We start from the raw sequence: 17,640 nt of genomic DNA on the forward strand, positions 1-17,640 counted from the left end.
ATTAATTAGTCTGTTCAGTGTGCGTATTGTACCGTTACAAGATATACTGATAGAAGGCATAGATATTGTGGAGGTACAGATATAGAGGTATCTAGGGTCATGAGTAGATGTAATGATAGCTTTTGTGATGTATGTACTTGCATGAAAACTACATAGGAATTTTAATTACCTACTTCAGTGCATTGACCTAAGAGCACTTAACATGATGTGGGACGTCACATCAGACATGCTATTTCAGACAGCAGCTTGCTTTGAAGTCAAACAGATCGCTCAGATCAGAGGCAGATGCAGTGGATCAGTCGATAAGTTCATTCTTTGGAGTCTTTGGCTTAAATAAATGGAATTGGCTTGAGAGTGATGTCCAGTGGCAGGGCTAAGTCTGGGGACGGAGAGCGGGGCTCGGCATAATGGATCCTGCAGTTGCTGCTGGGTTTAGGGAGGGTCATGTCCACGGCTGAAAACAACAGCTGAGCACAATGGCTCTCAGTGACCTCATGCCCAGGCGAGGTCTATTTCAGATTTCTTCCTTTTAAAGTGTGGCAAAGGGTCAGTGAGTGTGTGTGTGTGTGTTTACTTTTGATGTGTGTCTCCATTCTTTTGTCTCTCTGTGTGTGCGTATCTTATTGTGTGTGTGTGTGTGTGTGTCTGTCTGTGTGTCTGTGTGTGTGTGTGTGTGTGTGTGTGTGTGTGTGTGTGTGTGTGTGTGTGTGTGTGTGTGTATGCGTGAGTCTCCCTTGTGGGATGCTCCCCTCCCAAAACAATATAAAAGCTTTATCAGAGGCTTTGGCCAACTGTGCTTTGACCTGCCTCTCTCCCTATCACTTGTCTCTCTCTCTCTTTCTCCGACTCCCCGTCCATCCCAGCCCAGCTCAAGCGGGAGGCTTCAGTCATCAGCAGCAGCAGCAGCAGCAGCATCACCAGCACCATGGCCCCAAAGAAAGTGGAGGTCAAGAAGCCTGAGCCCAAAAAGCCCGAGCCCAAGAAGGAGGCGCCTGCCCCGGCCAAACCGGCCCCCACTCCAGTAGCGGAGCCAGAGGTACCCAAAGAGCCCGACTTCGACCCCAAGAGCATTACCGTGGAGTACACGGCTGACCAGATCGAGGAGTTCAAGGAGGCCTTCCAGCTGTTCGACCGTACGCCCGCCGGTGAGATGAAGATCACCTTCGCACAGTGCGGCGACGTCATGCGGGCCCTGGGTCAGAACCCGACCAACGCCGACGTGCTGAAGGTTCTGGGCAAGCCACGGCCGGAGGAAATGAGCAGCAAGATGGTGGATTTTGAGACCTTCCTACCCATGCTGCAGCACATCTCACGATCCAAGGACAAGGGCAACTTCGAGGACTTTGTGGAGGGCCTGCGCGTCTTCGACAAGGAGGGCAACGGCACCATCATGGGGGCTGAGCTCCGTCATGTGCTGGCCACCCTCGGTGAGAGGATGACGGAGGACGAGGTTGACAGGCTGATGGCAGGGCAGGAGGACGCTAACGGCTGCATCAACTACTCCTCTTTCGTCAAGCACATCCTGTCTGGGTGAGATGGACTTGTACACAGGAAAAAGGACAAAACAAGTTGTGGCTTTTGAATTAATCTGATCTCAGTTCTTAGCTGGGCACAACAATATTGGCACATCTTAATTTCTGTGAAACGGGAGCATGGCCTCCGTGTGCACATGTAATATCGCACAAATTGTAATAAATAAGATCATCAACCGTGAAATGCTGGCCATTTTTTGGAGGCGCAAATAGTGCAATCTCTGAAGTGTGAACGCTTGTAATTACAAATACACCGAATGCCACGCCAGGAAAATGTAACTGGAAATTGGAATAATTGTTTTGTTGGTTGTACATTCCAGTTATAGGGCGGTCACATGCATTAACATGTACACAGATTTAGATGTGTAAATCTTGCATACGCATTCATTTTTTTTTATTTGATTAAATCTCATCAGTAGTACACTAAAGTTGAGAATGCTCTACATGTCTCTCTACTGATTAAGAGCAGAGCTAAAACAAACAATTAATTACCTATGGTACTGCATATTACTGCATGTTGCATGGTTTATTCATGGCTAATTACCAAAATAAGTGATGACAAGCATTACTTTAACTTTAACATTCTTTCAGATATGAATGCAATTTACAGTATGAAAATAATCCAAATGAGTAATCATAAAATGTGAACATTTTGCATCAAAGTTTTGTGATCAAATATGATTAATTGTTGATTACTGATTGGTTTGTGGTTTTGATTAAAGAAAATCAATGAGAGGGAGGGAGTTAGGGCGTTACTCTAAGGACAAGAACTGTAAACAGTGTTCATGCCAGCATCTGTCTGTGACTCTTCCAGCTCCATTTGTTTTAAAGAGTGACCTTGCCTTTGAACACATGCTTAGGGAGAACAGCAAAGCATCACCATGGCAGAAGATCTCCTGGATTTAGTTTCACTGGTGGTGGTGTGTTCTCTCTATTTAAGGCGCAGGCCTCTGCACCTGTCGGCATGTTGATGCATCTGTGTGAATGTAAGCCGTGTAATCCCTTGGAGCACATGAGGGCGGGCGGGCGGGCGGGCGGGCAGGGGGCAGGCTTCCCTGGTGGACACGCACCCCCCTGGGGCCAGCCTTACACCCCGGCTGCAGTGAATCCTCACACCCCTTCCCCCATCATTAATCAGACAGTCAGCTTCTGCTCTGATCTGGCATGTCTGTACGCAAGGCTCCCCACATATCTGCTGGCTCCGGCATGACTCCGGCCCCTGATCCGGTGCTGATCTGGCCCACAGTTGGCCCTGATCTGGGTCCAGATGCATTCCAGTGTCAGCTTCTATCTACGCCTCCACGGAGAGTGAGATTTTACACCGGTCAGCATTTCATTCAGCACAGCTCAGTCAATCCCTCCAGGATCTTGCAAGGGTTTTTTCCAATTGTTGTGGCCAGAAATGACAGAATTTGATAAAAACCGAATACAATTGAAAATGCAGCAAATACCCTTGCGTCAGTGGTGAGGGAGTCAGGATCCAAAATGTTCATCTCCATGGAGATGTAGCTGAGACAGGCTTGGAAAAGCAGTAACAGGAATGCTAGCAGTAGCTTAAGACCATAAGACAACATAAGGATATGAGGATATGAGGACATCAGGTGAAAGTGTAGTGCACCTAATGCCACTGTAAGTAAAACCCACATTTTCATATTGAAGAAGCTTATACAGCTAAAAATGGGGAATTCATTCATGTAATATATTTTAGACATAGAGAGGATAATTGAGCTGTCATCTAGAGATTTATCCTGCCAGTGCCTGCCAGGTCAATATCACATGTGACAGTGGATTTATCCAAAGATGATGACAAACCCACTCTATTCAGTGTAGCAGTATGGCGCAAAGGGACAGACTATCCAAAAAATCTCTGAACTCTGGCCACGGCATCAAAGAGCCAGACTCGTTGGTATGGCAGTCACAGCACGTACTCCACTGCAGTGTAAGTACTCTGTTGTCGAATAACTGGCGAGATATTGTGTTTTTCCAAGACAGCTTATTTAATAAGGTGCTGTTCTCAAATATGATCATTCCAGGTTACACAGTTTGCTTTGTAGGAACTGCCCAGTGTGTTTGGCTCAATAATCTGTTCTCCGGTCAGAAAGTGACACTAAACTGGCTTAAGTTCATAACTACGTCCTTTAAATGAATATGAATGTAAGTGTTTCATCAGAGTTGAGGAACTGTCACGTGAAATGCTTTTTTTATTGAGGCAATTGCGCAATGTGACAGTTTATGGGATTTTCATGAAAGGTTTGTCTTCAAAGCTTTCCATTTTGGTCAATTATGGCTAATAGGTATGTAAGAGCATGGTATCATTTTCTGTGCTTATTCTGAAGGTTTGCTAAGAATTTTTTTTTAATATATGTATGTGCTGTAAAGATGCACATTAGTTTAAATACATACTGGAACCTTTAAACCTTCAGTAAATAAGAAGTGGATCGTAAAATCCAAACCCTTGTGTGACTTCTGGAATAAACCTTGAAGGTGGGCGGGGTTTAAAAGATAAGAAAAGCCTTGGTCTGTCTCCATGGTAACTCGCTGTCTTTAGATCCCCTAAAAACAGTTAAATAATAAAAACATTTCATATTTCTTCCCACAATCCTATCTGGCAGGCAGTTGCCGCTGGAGCTGTTTTACTGGGGTAGATACCAGACATGTAAATGTATAATGATAATAATAACTATTTGCTAGACTGTCCTTTAGCATTGTCATTGATACCATTAGCATTAATAAACATCATAAATTAAAACTAGAAATTGTATTTCCGCAAGAAAATGTGAGTGTGATTGCGTCATGGTTTTTCTTGCTCTATGCAAGGTATGTGGACGTGAGCGCGTCAACCTACGCAAGAATGATTTGACAAAACTACCCCCTGTTGGACAAGGCGTAGGGCAGACTGCTTCATGTTTGCTTTGTACAAAAAACGGTTGCCTGAACCTGGTTTTAGATTAGATTTAACTGTATTGTCATTGAGTATAGGTAGAAAAATTATTTGCAGTTAGCGTTTAATCAGTAGTGCAGGAAAATGGGGCTTACACAGCACAAGTGCTGCTATATCTTACAATGGGTACATTGATGGATGGTGGAGAGTTACGATGTACAAATATCATATATGTTAATATTATAAAATATGTATATTGGACAGACAAGTGCACAGACTTAGAGAAAAGAGAGTGCAAAGGTAAGGTTGTATGTACAATATGAACAGCATATGTACATTTAGTTAAATATAGAGTACAATCAACATATGCACAGCTGGTTATATGTCAGGTAACATTATTTGAGCAGTGTATGTGTTTCAGTCTGTGCAAGATATGAATAGTGCAGATAACATGTTCCTTAAAATGCTGTAAACAGTGCAGTAATGCATGCAATGGAGCTATTACAGTGGTGGTGTGGTGTTACACAGGGTACTAGCCTCAGAGAGAAGCTCTTTCTGAGCCTGCAGGTGTGTATACATAGTAATAATAATAATAATAACAGTAGTTGTAGTAGTAAGAGAAGACTATTATTGTCATTCTTCTAAATCACATGGTTAAAGAGTTATCAATGTTTCTGGTAGAAAGGCAAAGGTAACTCAACAATGTTTTTTTAGTTTTCTGTTGTGGAGAGCTCTCTCTCTCTCTCTCTCTCTCTCTCTCTCTCTCTCCCTCTCCCTCTCCCTCTCCCTCTCTCTCTCTCTCTCTCAGGGCCAGGTTCATGTAGAGTCTGAAAAAGCTCAGTCCCCCCAGGTCTGCACTCTGCAGCCGGTGGTCTGTGACAGGGATGCGGTGGAACGCCGGTCACCATAAGCCTCCCACTGACAAATATCTATGGGGTGACACACATGGAGCAAATACCAGCCGACGGGGAAGGGAAGCTCTCCCAGAAGGCCCAGCGATGACAGACAGCTCTGCTGCTCTCAGATGGAGAGACTCAGAGAGTCAAGGCTGGATGCCACAGCCCCGACTGCTCAACCACCATGGATTACAGAATTCAACATGAAGGTTAGTGGAGGGGGACAAAGAAAGAGGCATGAATCCAGTGTGTCTTGTAAACCTGGCAAAGGTGTTACATGTGTGGCTGTTATCCAGAATAACTTGGTCAAAGGTGAGCGTAGGATGACTCAGCTGTCACTATTATTCATCAATGTTTTCATGGTTGCTATTTCATAAGCTATTTTAAGGGAATTGGTTACATTCTTTTCATATCTTTATTCTCCTATCATACAGATACAATGGAAAACTGTCTGTAAAAACACATATTTCCCTTGATATAATGTTTCTTTCACATCCACTCGATCCATCTAAAACATTTATCATTACTATGTATCTAAAACAACAGTCATACATCATGCAACCAGCTAGCCAAACATGAGTCATAAATTAAAAATGACATACTGACATAACATTAATATTTCACAGTGCTAAGACTGATTTATTTCAGTATTATATATTTATATTTATGTTTATATTCAGTACCTATATAGCTAAAAGAACTGCAATAGGTGAGTGATCAGGCCATTTTAATTGGTCCTGTAATCAAGCTTAATATTTCTGCTTTGCATCAACAAGGATGTCTGTATCCAGTATCATGATGGAACTGCATGTAAGTTTCTTTATCAACAGATAGCAGACATTGTAACATACAGTATATAAACAAAATATAGGGTGAAGCTGTAGAGGACAAAAGAAGGAACATAAAGACAGGCAGACAGAAGGACGGACGGACGGACGGACGGACGGACAGACAGACAGACAGGAAAACAAAAGTGAAGTAAAGTTGACTGTTTGCCTGTCCTCAGTGGGAAGAAAGGCTTGGGCTTTCAAAAGATTCCACAATGGAACTTGTTGATGGAAAATGTGTGTGCAGGCCGCAAAAACACCATTGTCAGATGGACAATAGGGCAAAACGTTTCAGTTTTTGCAAAGTCTCCTATCTCTTTATCTTTTGTAGAAATAACTACTAGCCTTCACCCACGTGTGATTTTGAAGTTCAAAGTTAACATGGAGCTGCTTAAAAGACCGAAAAACCTTTACCAGGCTAATGCTGAACTCCATTCTGTTTACGCACACAAATGTAAGTGTGAAGGACATTTATTTTCACACTAGCTTTTGCTGTCCTGTGCCCTGTAGCAAACATCGAAAGATAACTGTATCAAATTAATGAATTATTTAAATATCCAAAATGATATGCAGTATTGACCAAAACATAACGGCACATGGACATTCAATTAGAATTAAATCATATCTTGGTTGGTCTGAATAGATGCCCATTGGCAACACATTCTGGGCGCCAAATACAACCGGTTTTTGACATCTATTTAACGTTTCTAAGAGGTAAAAGAAATAAGAAATGTTTCTTGGCTCCTTGCTGCTGTGGATATGTTAAGAGTTAAATTAAAAGTAATCTGAGGGTTGTGATTGTTTTTTTTGTCATTAATGGGGGACTCTCTCTCCTCTTCCTGTCAGTGATTACCTTTATTAATGCTGAGGGCTTCATGCTTTAAATGCAAATGATGGTCAGACAGTGAGGCTCACATACAGTATAGCACACACACACACACACACACACAGACAGACAGACAGACAGACAGACAGACAGACAGACAGACAGACAGACAGAGAGACAGATAGACAGACAGACAGACAGACAGACAGACAGACAGACAGACAGACAGACAGACACACACACACACACACACACACACACACACACGCACACGCGCGCACGCACGCACGCACGCACGCACGCACGCACGCACGCACGCACACACACACACACGTGCAAAGGCACACACACACATACACAGACTGTGGAGATGACAGTGGACTTCAGGAGGAGCCCCCCAGCACTGCCCCCCTTCACCATACTCAACAGTACTGTGTTGGCTGTTGAATCCTTCAAGTTCCTGGGATCCACAATCTCCCGAGACCTGAAGTGGGAAATCAACATCAACAGCATCATCAAGAAGGCCCAGCAGAGGATGTACTTCCTGCGCCAGCTTAGGAAGTACAACCTGCCTCAGGTGCTGCTGATCCTATTCTACACAGCGGTCATTGAGTCTGTTCTTTGCACATCCATCACTGTATGATTTGGATCTGCAACCAAACTGGACAAGAACAGACTTCAACGGACTGTCAGGACTGCAGAAAGGATCATTGGTGCCAACCTGCCCACCATCCAAGACCTGTTCACATCCAGAGTCAAGAAGCGGGCAGGAAAAATAACTGCAGACCCCTCTCACCCTGGACACAAGATGTTCCAACTCCTCCCCTCTGGTAGGCGCTACAGATCTCTGTTCGCCAAAACCTCCAGGAACAAAAACAGTTTCTTCCCTCTTGCTGTCTCTCTCCTGAACAGCTAACCCTCTGTGGCACTGTAAAAAAAATAACTCATTGTACAATTACCCCTGCAACCATATCTATTTATTCCACCCTTCCTATATAACCGTCATACTCATACCATATAGTATTTATTTATTCCTGCTCTTCCTGGACTCTCCACTTTGCACTATTGTTTGTATATATTTTTTAAGACTTGTTGACCATTGCACTGTCGTATTGTATTGTTTTGCACTGCTGTATTGTTTTGCACTGTTGTTTTGTGTTGTGATGTATATTTGTGTAATATGTGTAAGCACACTGAGAGCCACTGCACCAAGACAAATTCCTTGTTTGTGCAAACTAACTTGGCCAATAAAAGCTGATTCTGATTCTGATTCTGATACACACACACACACACACACACACACACACACACACACACACACACACACACACACAGGCAGATACTATACACACACTCACTCCCTGGTGTTGTATTTGGATCTCCTTTGCCTTCTTATGACATTATAATGGGATAAAGTGTTCTGGTCTGAGCTCTCTATCAAATCTAAACATCCATTTGAGACTGGTGATTTGGTTTTCCGTTGTAGGCCAGCTTTAGACCCGTTGTAGGCCAGCTTTAGAAATACGATATTTATCATGATCCAACCTGAATATCAACTCTATTTACAGGTCATACCAAAGGGTTCATAAAAAAGCTTAGACATGTTGCAAGCAGACTCAAGTACTCTGTCAATACAATTGGGTCTCTGTAAAAGGGCACAAACATCTAAGAATGAAGTGCCTTTCATTGGTTTATCACTTCATACATCAGTCATGCAACTTGGGATTCCATAATCTTAAAACCAGCGTGTAGAAGCTGAGTAGAAGCCAATATATTATCTTTTATGTAAAATGCATGATATTCCTGCTAACTACATGCACCTTTAAGACTGCAAAGATAAAACATAGTTAGAAAATGAGCATATGGTAGGTTGCCAGTGTCATGCATGTGTTTTTTATTTCTTTGTATCGGATAGAGAGAAAGAGAGAGAGAGAGAGAGAGAGAAAGAAAGAGAGATAGACATTTCCATAAAGATTGCCAGATGTGAACTAAACAAATGAATGAGTCCAGTGGGAGATAATTCCCAGGTAGAGGCATCTCAGGGGAGGTGGACAGAAGGACCTTATGTAGGCCAGCAGCATGCTCCAGAAAACAGCACTAAACACAGCCCACCACCACCCCAACACGGATGAATTATCAAACTAAACTTTCAAAACTAACAGCACCATTCAATGCTTCTTCTGATCCTCAACAAACATACACATACATACATTTAATTAATATATATAAAAGGAGTGAAAGATGAGCAAGAATAACTATGGCTGGCCTTGAAACTTGTGTGTGTGTGCTTGTAGCAGGATGATGCAGGTTATACAGCCTGACAGGTGTGTTCTCTCTGCCCGCTGATGGTGCGGTTTGATTTGACCTGAATGTGAACTCTTACTTCAGTCTGCCTTTCGTTCTACAGTGCCTCTGCATGTCTGTAGCTTCATTTACATTCTCTGCGGATTTAAATTTGATTTGATCTCTCCTTCATATATTTCATGCCAGTTTTAACCATACCGGCTTTCGACTGAAACTCTGACAAACATTAATTGTGAGGGAACCAACTGGCAATGCTGCATTTTATTTAATTTCCCTTGATGGTGGAATGAAGTAAATGAAATCCTCTCATAACCTAACTGTGAAATCATCACAGATGAAGTCAGAGCTCAAATTAATTGGCATTCTCATAGACACCTGTGAGTACTGTTTTGCGGAGTGACTCAGGGCCTGATTTACTAACATTGCGACCGCAGCTTAATCTGCATTTTCCGTGGTATTTATTTAGGAAGAGAAAATGAAGGTTCAGCGAAGAGGAGATAAATATATTGGTTCACGTTCGCTCAATCACTGAACCTGGTTCAATGTGTGCGCTGTTATATTGTTGTTCTGCCCGCCATCAACTTCAGCGAGATGTTTAAAAGAACACGATTATAAAGAATATGCTATCGGTGGCATTAATGCATAAACTGTCTATTATAACAATATAGATGTGTACATGGCGAGATTAATAATTTCTACAAGGGACATGGGTTCACTACAATATATATGGACGTGGATGCAATCAATGGTTCCAATTACGTTCGGAAAGTTTGCAATTTCAAAAAAAGTCCTGTTTGATGTCTCTAATTTAAGCTATGGCAGTGGGGAAATGTATTGACCAGTGCGCCGTAGCAATGAGTCGAGTACCTGGGTGAATATTTGACTGAGTGAAGGCTGAGATATACCAACTGCTGATGCTATAACTGTTTGAAATTATCCGATATCCAATATTTGCAATGTTGTCCGGAGTTTAACAACTGATGGAATGGAATGTGATCTCCGGTTGGAGGGTTCGATGTTGTCTCTGATCTGGTTCAGTATTTGAAGTATTGCGTGGCTGGTTAACCTGTACCGTCTAATGATTTGTGGTTTGCTTAACTGAAAAATATTTCTGTGCGCTGTCTCTGTCTATGTCTTCGCCTTGCTCTTATAACTGCTGCCATATCAATGTTTTCAGACTCAATGGAAATGCGCTTCCTGGTTAAGACATGCTTTAATGAGGCGGAGAATTATCCCGCAAATTAGAGACTTGCGCTCGCCACGCAGTTTTAGTAAATACCACGCAATACATCATTAGGCGCACTAACCTTCTCTCCTCCCATTAAATTGCGCTGCACGCCCACGTTCCACCCACGTTTCCGTGCCCTCCCACGTTCACCCCCCCAAAGCGTTAATGTGCGCCTCTACTCAATGCACCTCCTCAGTAAATACCGTTTTATGTTTACGACCGCTATTTAACGCCTGAAATGGGCGCAATCCTGTTAGTAAATCAGGCCCTCAGTGTCTACCAACGGGTGTCTGGTTGAGGGAGTATCAAACATAGGGTAAACCTCTGCATCCATAATAAAGCATTATAAACACATTTAAGGGTCTTTTAGGGTAGGCAGGAAAGGCAGCAGGAAGACGAAAACTCTGTGGTTGTAAATGTATTTGTCCTCCACCAGGTGCATAATCCAACAATATGAAAAAAACTAACAAAAAGATTTTTAATTTAAAGTTATTAAAAAACAGCTGTATATGTACAGCCAACAGTACAGTTTAGTACAACTGTTCCAAAATGCAGACAGCTCAAAGATATCAGCCTCACACTTCTGAGGAAGAAAAAGAAGAGCATAGATATAGCTCACCAACCAAACTCTCACCAAAGAAGCTCTCAGCACAAAAGCTTTCGAGCTACTACCATGCCAACCCTTTTATCAGGTAGCTCAACTACCCCTCATTGGCCCATACCATCACAGGCCCACCGGGGTGATGACAAGTGGCAGAGGAAATTCACTTTAAACAAAGTTAAACCTGCCCAAACCATAAAGTCATTCTGGGACTGGAGCGCTCTTCCTATGAAAACAAGGAGGACGTCATGGAGGCAAGGTAATTATTCAACATTGTCCATTGAACAAACGTGACATGCATATTGTGTCATTCTTACACACATGCTATATGCAAAGGCAACTAAACATTTGGGCAATACAACGGAGATTTCGATCAACGGTAAATTAATTTGCCTTATTCCCACGCCATTTTGAAACGAAAACGAGGTTTGGCTGGGTAACCCAACCTGAGGTAATTCTCTACGATACGAATAGTAATGATGGACTGAAAATGGAGCACATATCTTCTGCCCTTGCAACCTTATTATCGCGGCATTAATTGATTATATTTAATGGACCACATATCTTCTGCCCCTGCCCCTTATCACCGCGGCATTACTAGATTATTTTTTGCAACTCACCGTCAGCATCATGTTTATTTACTTGGTTAGCTAGAAAATGGCAGCTAAGTTATACTGTCAGAATTGCTAGCACGAATAAGTCAAAAATGTGTAAAATGGCAGGTGATTCATGGCATCTTTTTTCTCTAACTGGGATGATCTTGTAAATAACAATGCTTTTATATTCAAAAAAGAGAGAGAGAGGGCATTTCATTCCATGGGAAAGAATGAGATCCCCTACATGGTCAACCGCACATTAAATGCACACTTATTCCCACTGTTTTAACCACTAGTGCACCCAACAGACATGGTTTGCACACACACACGCACACACAAACACTCATACCACTGATTGCAATTGGAGCCTTCTTCTGTGAAACTGCTAATTGCCCAGACTGGCAGGGGGGACACCAAAAATGGTCTAGGCCATCCAACTTGGATAAGGTGGATTTTTACAAACCTTGGACACATCATTTATTTATGTCATAGTAATTTATTTGATTGAGGATCATGACAATATTATGTGTGTTTCTCAGGGTCTGTTTTGTCATTGTTGTATTGTTTGGTTTTGTGTCTTACCCCGGGGTGTGGAAATGGTGCTGGCCGCCAGGTATATATGTTCATTGTTCTGTCTGGTTCAGTTAGTCTTGTCATGTCAGGTATGTGCTCCTATGTTGACCGTATTGAACTGCTGATTGTTGTCCTCTACCCATATAGAGGCTTAGCAGGTTCTGTTATGTTTTTAGACTGCTGAATATTGTTCTCTGCAGATAGAGGCCTAGCATGTCACACCGTATATCTGGAGGCTGTTGCTGTTTGTCCTCTGCCATATTCAGAGGCTAAGCAGTTATCCAGGAAAGTTAAGTATCAATAAACATATATTGTTAAACCCTCACTCTTGTCTCTGAGCTTTTGGGCCAAACCCACTTTTTTGACGGCAACCGAGGCTCGGTTCGTCACAGTCAAGGTAGCTAAGTTAGATGCAACAGATGGGAGGAATTGCTACATCGCTAACGAGATGTTCGCGGCTAAGCCTGTTGACATTTCTCTAACCGGGATAATCTTGTGAATAACAATGCTGTTGCAGTCAGAAAGAGAGAGAGAGTGACAGGGCAAGTGTGAGAGCGAGGGCATTTCCCTCCATGAGAAAGAATGAGATCCCCCTACATGGTCAAGGTAGCTAAGTTAGATGCAACAGATGGGAGGAATTGCTACATCGCTAACGAGATGTTCGCTGCTAAGCCTGTTGACATTTCTCTAACCGGGATGATCTTGTGAATAACAATGCTTTTGCAGTCAGAAAGAGAGACAGTGACAGGGCAAGTGTGAGAGTGAGGGCATTTCCCTCCATGAGAAAGAATGCAATCCCCTACATGGTCAAGGTAGCTAAGTTAGATGCAACAGATGGGAGGAATTGCTACATCGCTAACGAGATGTTCGCGGCTAAGCCTGTTGACATTTCACTAACCAGGATGATCTTGTGGTTGTGAATAACAATGCTTTTGCAGTCAAAAAGAGAGAGAGAGAGAGAGTGACAGGGCAAGTGTGAGAGCGAGGGCATTTCCCTCCATGAGAAAGAATGAGATCCCTTACATGGTCAAGGTAGCTAAGTTAGATGCAACAGATGGGAGGAATTGCTACATCGTTAACGAGCTATTAGCGTCTTAAACTAGCCTGGCGAAACCAGTTGAAATCCCCTTACTTGACAAACTACTAAGTCAAAGACTTTCCTAACACAGTCAAACATCAAGCACGTGTAACACAAAACGGCAAATAAGCTAGACAGTAGTAACCGGGAGTCTTAAGGCAAACATACCGCAGTAATATGCCTACAGACCCTGGTATGGCAATAGCACAGAGCCCATTCTCCATATTAAACGTCATTGTGGAACATTTAAGCTGTTATTTTAAGGTTAGATTGCCAATCCTTACCCTTACCCTTAAGTACAATAGCTAAATACTCTTACTTTAAGGTGTTAGAGTTCCTTACGTTCAGAGGCTGTTCAAAGGGTGCTCACGTTCTGAGCTTCTACAGTATTTTGGCACACGCATTCCATGTTTGGTGCATTTCATAATAGTCAAGTAAATAAACATGATGCTGACGGTGAGTTGCAAAAAATAATCTATTAATACTGTGGTTATAGGGGGCAAGGACAGAAGAATTGTGGTCCATTCTCCATCCATCATTACTCTTCGTATAGTAGAGAATGGCATCTGGTCGGGTTTACCCAGCCAAGCCTCGTTTTCGTTTTCAAAATGGCCGCGAGGTGAATAAGGCGAATGAACGTGAAGAGAAATGTTTGGCGTGGCGATAAGTGTGCACCCCTATGCTTCCACACACGCCAGCCAAGATGAAGCAGTTCAGAGAGTTATGTGGGGATGTGCAATATGGACTGTAGAAGTCTCCGTTGACGGTTAAAAGTATAACAAAAGTCTGTTGCGTCCGCCATTAGGATGCGGTGAGGAAGCTTTATTACACATTCACTTAGCTATATACTATACTATAACATTGGAACACTTTATGAATATAGTTATTTATATAAGTATATATAACCATGTAGACTGATGTCAATCCTTATGAATTGGTTTATACTACTTTATAGATACTGGGTTTAAGTAAAGTGCTTAAATCTGTTTGGATGCCATATGCACATGTGTCCGTATATCAGTATATGTCACATTACGGGTGCGGCAGATTCCTCCTTTGTACATGTTTTGTTAGTGTGAAAACAGACACAAAAATGAATAATTATTTTGGGAATAGCACTTGCAAGCTATAATAGCACAGATGCTGATTGCCTGGTGGTTTCAGTGTGGCATTGGTTAAATATGACTAGGACAATTATTTAGGTTTAATAATTAATTGTTTCAGTTCTGTGGACTATCAATCATTTCCACTCTGCATAAGATATTATTATTGTACCTTATGCTGTTAATCCTGCACGCCATTACCACTGGGCCAGGTTTCTTCGTTTATATAATCTGCCGGATTTCAATATCTTTCAGTTGTCTGGATGTGACCCACTCCACCCGCTGCTCAATTTGAAGGTGTTTTATTTACTCTACCCTTAATTCTCTCCAAACACCTGATAAAAGTGGCATTTGGTAAAAGATAACCACTGTCATAAATACTGATTTCTTTCCCACACAATGGGATTAAATGTCTGGGATACTGTCCAAAGTGACAAGTGTTAGATTGCCCATACGATAATCACATTATGACAAAAATTGTCCTGACAGGCATGGCATACAATCCGGTATACCTATTATTAGTTAATAGGATGTCAAGGCAACACAAACATCTGTCTCTGTGATATTTATGCATGCAAGAAAGCAATTTGTCCAGTCTCTCCCACTTGTGTGATGTTTTTTTTCTTTGCTTTTCTTCTCTGCTCTCTGTCGCTCTGTCCTTAAGTCTCTCTCTCTCTCTCTCTATCTCTTTTTTTCTCTCTCTCTCTTTCTTGTTTCTTAGACAAACACTTGGGCTTCCGCCTCCTCCGTTGCCCGTGGCAGTGGTTAATTACTCTGAAACCTCACACATCTGGCAGGCTTGCACAGGCACCTCCTGGACCGCTTGATCAGGAAATATCAATAATGGGCCGTGTCAGGCCGCAGAGACACATTAAACACACTGCTCACACCCTTGCTTGCAAACAGATGCTGCTCCAGCAAATGACCAGCGGCCGCCACAGTGGTCCGACTGTCACCAGAGTGTCCCCATGGACCCTCCATTTAGCACAACCCCCCACCCCCACCCCCACCACACACACACACACCAACACAGTCTAATTATCAGGGAACAAACAGAAGGTTCTTCCTGATCATGTGACAAACATTACATCATGCTTTATTTCCACATGTATTCCGCAGTGCAACACAGGCAGTGCGCTACCGTATCTGCATGTTTTTATTCGGAACATTCTGGAACTCCCCAAGATAACACATTGAGCTAAGCCATGGTACATTGGCCATAACACATTATTGAGAAAATACCAAGACTCTGGATCTAACAAAAGGACCGTAGGACACCATCACGTTTGACAACTTGACAGCTACGCTTGAAGTGAAATCCCCATGGGTTCTGCTGATAAATCATAGATATACATGAAAACTAAAGATTAGCATAAAAAGCAAGGACACACTCAAGGTGTGTGATATGTTTTCTGGTGTGCTAGCAAAAACCACAGCCATGACATTGTCACATACTGCTGTCTGTTGTAGCGCATGGTGGCATATATTACTTCTACTGCATGTACGTTTAAGAATATATACAATATGCTATGAAACTGCCTCTTTTCTATTACTATGCTATTGCCTCTTTTCTATTTTCTATTCTATTGATGCTTACATAACATTCTAAATTTCTCCAGTTTCTATTTCATTATAAATATTATTATTCATCTTTAACAACCATACTTAACTGAAGAATACACATCATTGATATAACTTGACCCCACGATTCAACAGCATCTTAGTCAAACACCATGCATTCTTTCATACACAATCATAATGATTAAAACATCGGTCCAGCACCACAGACTTATATGTGAGGAGAGTTAGTCTCTGTACTCACACGCCATATGGGAATGGCTGTGGTCCACAAATTAGCTGGACAAATACTGTATTATTTAAGTCTACTGTAAAAGTTTTACTGAACAGTCACACAGAAGTAATACTGATGCTTGTTTCAGTTCAGTTTCCTCTGAATACACCATCAGTGCCAGTATCTTAATGCAGGCTCTCTCCAGTGCCCCATATTGCCAAAGGTCATTTCTTATACTACTCGTGGCAAAATCGTAATTGGAGACAAGGCACATGGGGGACTTTCTCAGCTGGAGGTTAAAAAGCCATCTGTTGGTAAGTCATGTTGCTGTTCACTCTAACACCTCCCTTTCACTTTAAAGTCGTGACGCTAAAGGTTAGCCCTGGCCTTGGTAATTAAGAAGCAAAAGATTTCAAAGGTTGGCCTCTAATGGTGACAAGTTATAGCCGACCGGCAAATGGGCCGCGGAAATTGAATGCGCCGTAACTGATGGGCTGTCTGTCTCTTTATTCCGTGCATTTTTCTCGATGTAAAACGAGAACAACCATGGCTGTGAGCTTGAGTTAATGCCCCACTTGGTAGTCCTATCTTTGAACGAGTCTATTTGTCTAATTTGCAAACAAGAATAAAATGCGCCTTGTCCTTTAAGAAGAATTTAGGCGCTACTGGAGACTTGCAAGGATATTACACTGGCGAGTGCCTCTACCATACAGATGGGAGGACATGTCCTTCACACACACTATCTCTTCAGCTCATGTGACATCCATTTAAATTTCATTCAGCCATTCTGCACAACTAGCAACAGAACTGGCTGCAGGACCATAAACTCTGATGAACCTCTTGCCGTAATTTATTACCTTTAGGGAGTGTTAAATCAACATCAGCGCGGTGCAGAAGGGAAATGGATATTTTATCAAATAACCAGCAGTTCATCACCTATCGTTTCCCCAACACTTTTGTTTAGCAGCAGCCATAGAGCTATGGGGAGGGGTGGGTTGCAGATGGTGGGGGGGGGGGATGCAATGTTCTTCAGATAGCGGCCAGGGCCAGCAAGGTCCCCGTTCCACTTATGTTGGTGTGTGACGCTGAATAAATTGCCTGTTCAGAGCCAGAGATACCTAGCTCCCCTGTGACTGCGGAGGGGTCAGCGTCCTCCTGTTTCACTATGCTTTTTAATCTCTCAGCTCTTATTCCGCACCGAAATCCATACAACTTCTTTTGAGGAGACAAACAAGGCAAAACTAAAACAAAACACAACTTACACTGTCATTCATTATTTCTCTGAAATAGCTTGTTATTAAGACACCACCACCTCCATACACACACAAACACACAAACACACACACACACACACACACACACACACACACACACACACACACACACACACACACACACACACA

At 42.5% G+C, this 17,640-nt stretch overlaps 1 protein-coding gene across 1 annotated transcript; it reads left to right on the forward strand.

The window, feature by feature from the left end:
* Positions 1-808: 808 nt before the first annotated feature.
* LOC308372856 (myosin light chain, embryonic) lies at positions 809-1,644 on the forward strand. Its single transcript, XM_080848203.1, has one exon. The coding sequence runs from the start codon at positions 926-928 to the stop codon at positions 1,532-1,534; it is 609 nt and encodes a 202-aa protein (XP_080704329.1). The 5' UTR covers positions 809-925; the 3' UTR covers positions 1,535-1,644.
* The last annotated feature ends 15,996 nt before the right edge of the window (positions 1,645-17,640 follow it).

Source organism: Sprattus sprattus (genome assembly GCF_963457725.1).
Source record: "Sprattus sprattus genome assembly, chromosome: 11".
NCBI lineage: Eukaryota > Metazoa > Chordata > Actinopteri > Clupeiformes > Clupeidae > Sprattus > Sprattus sprattus.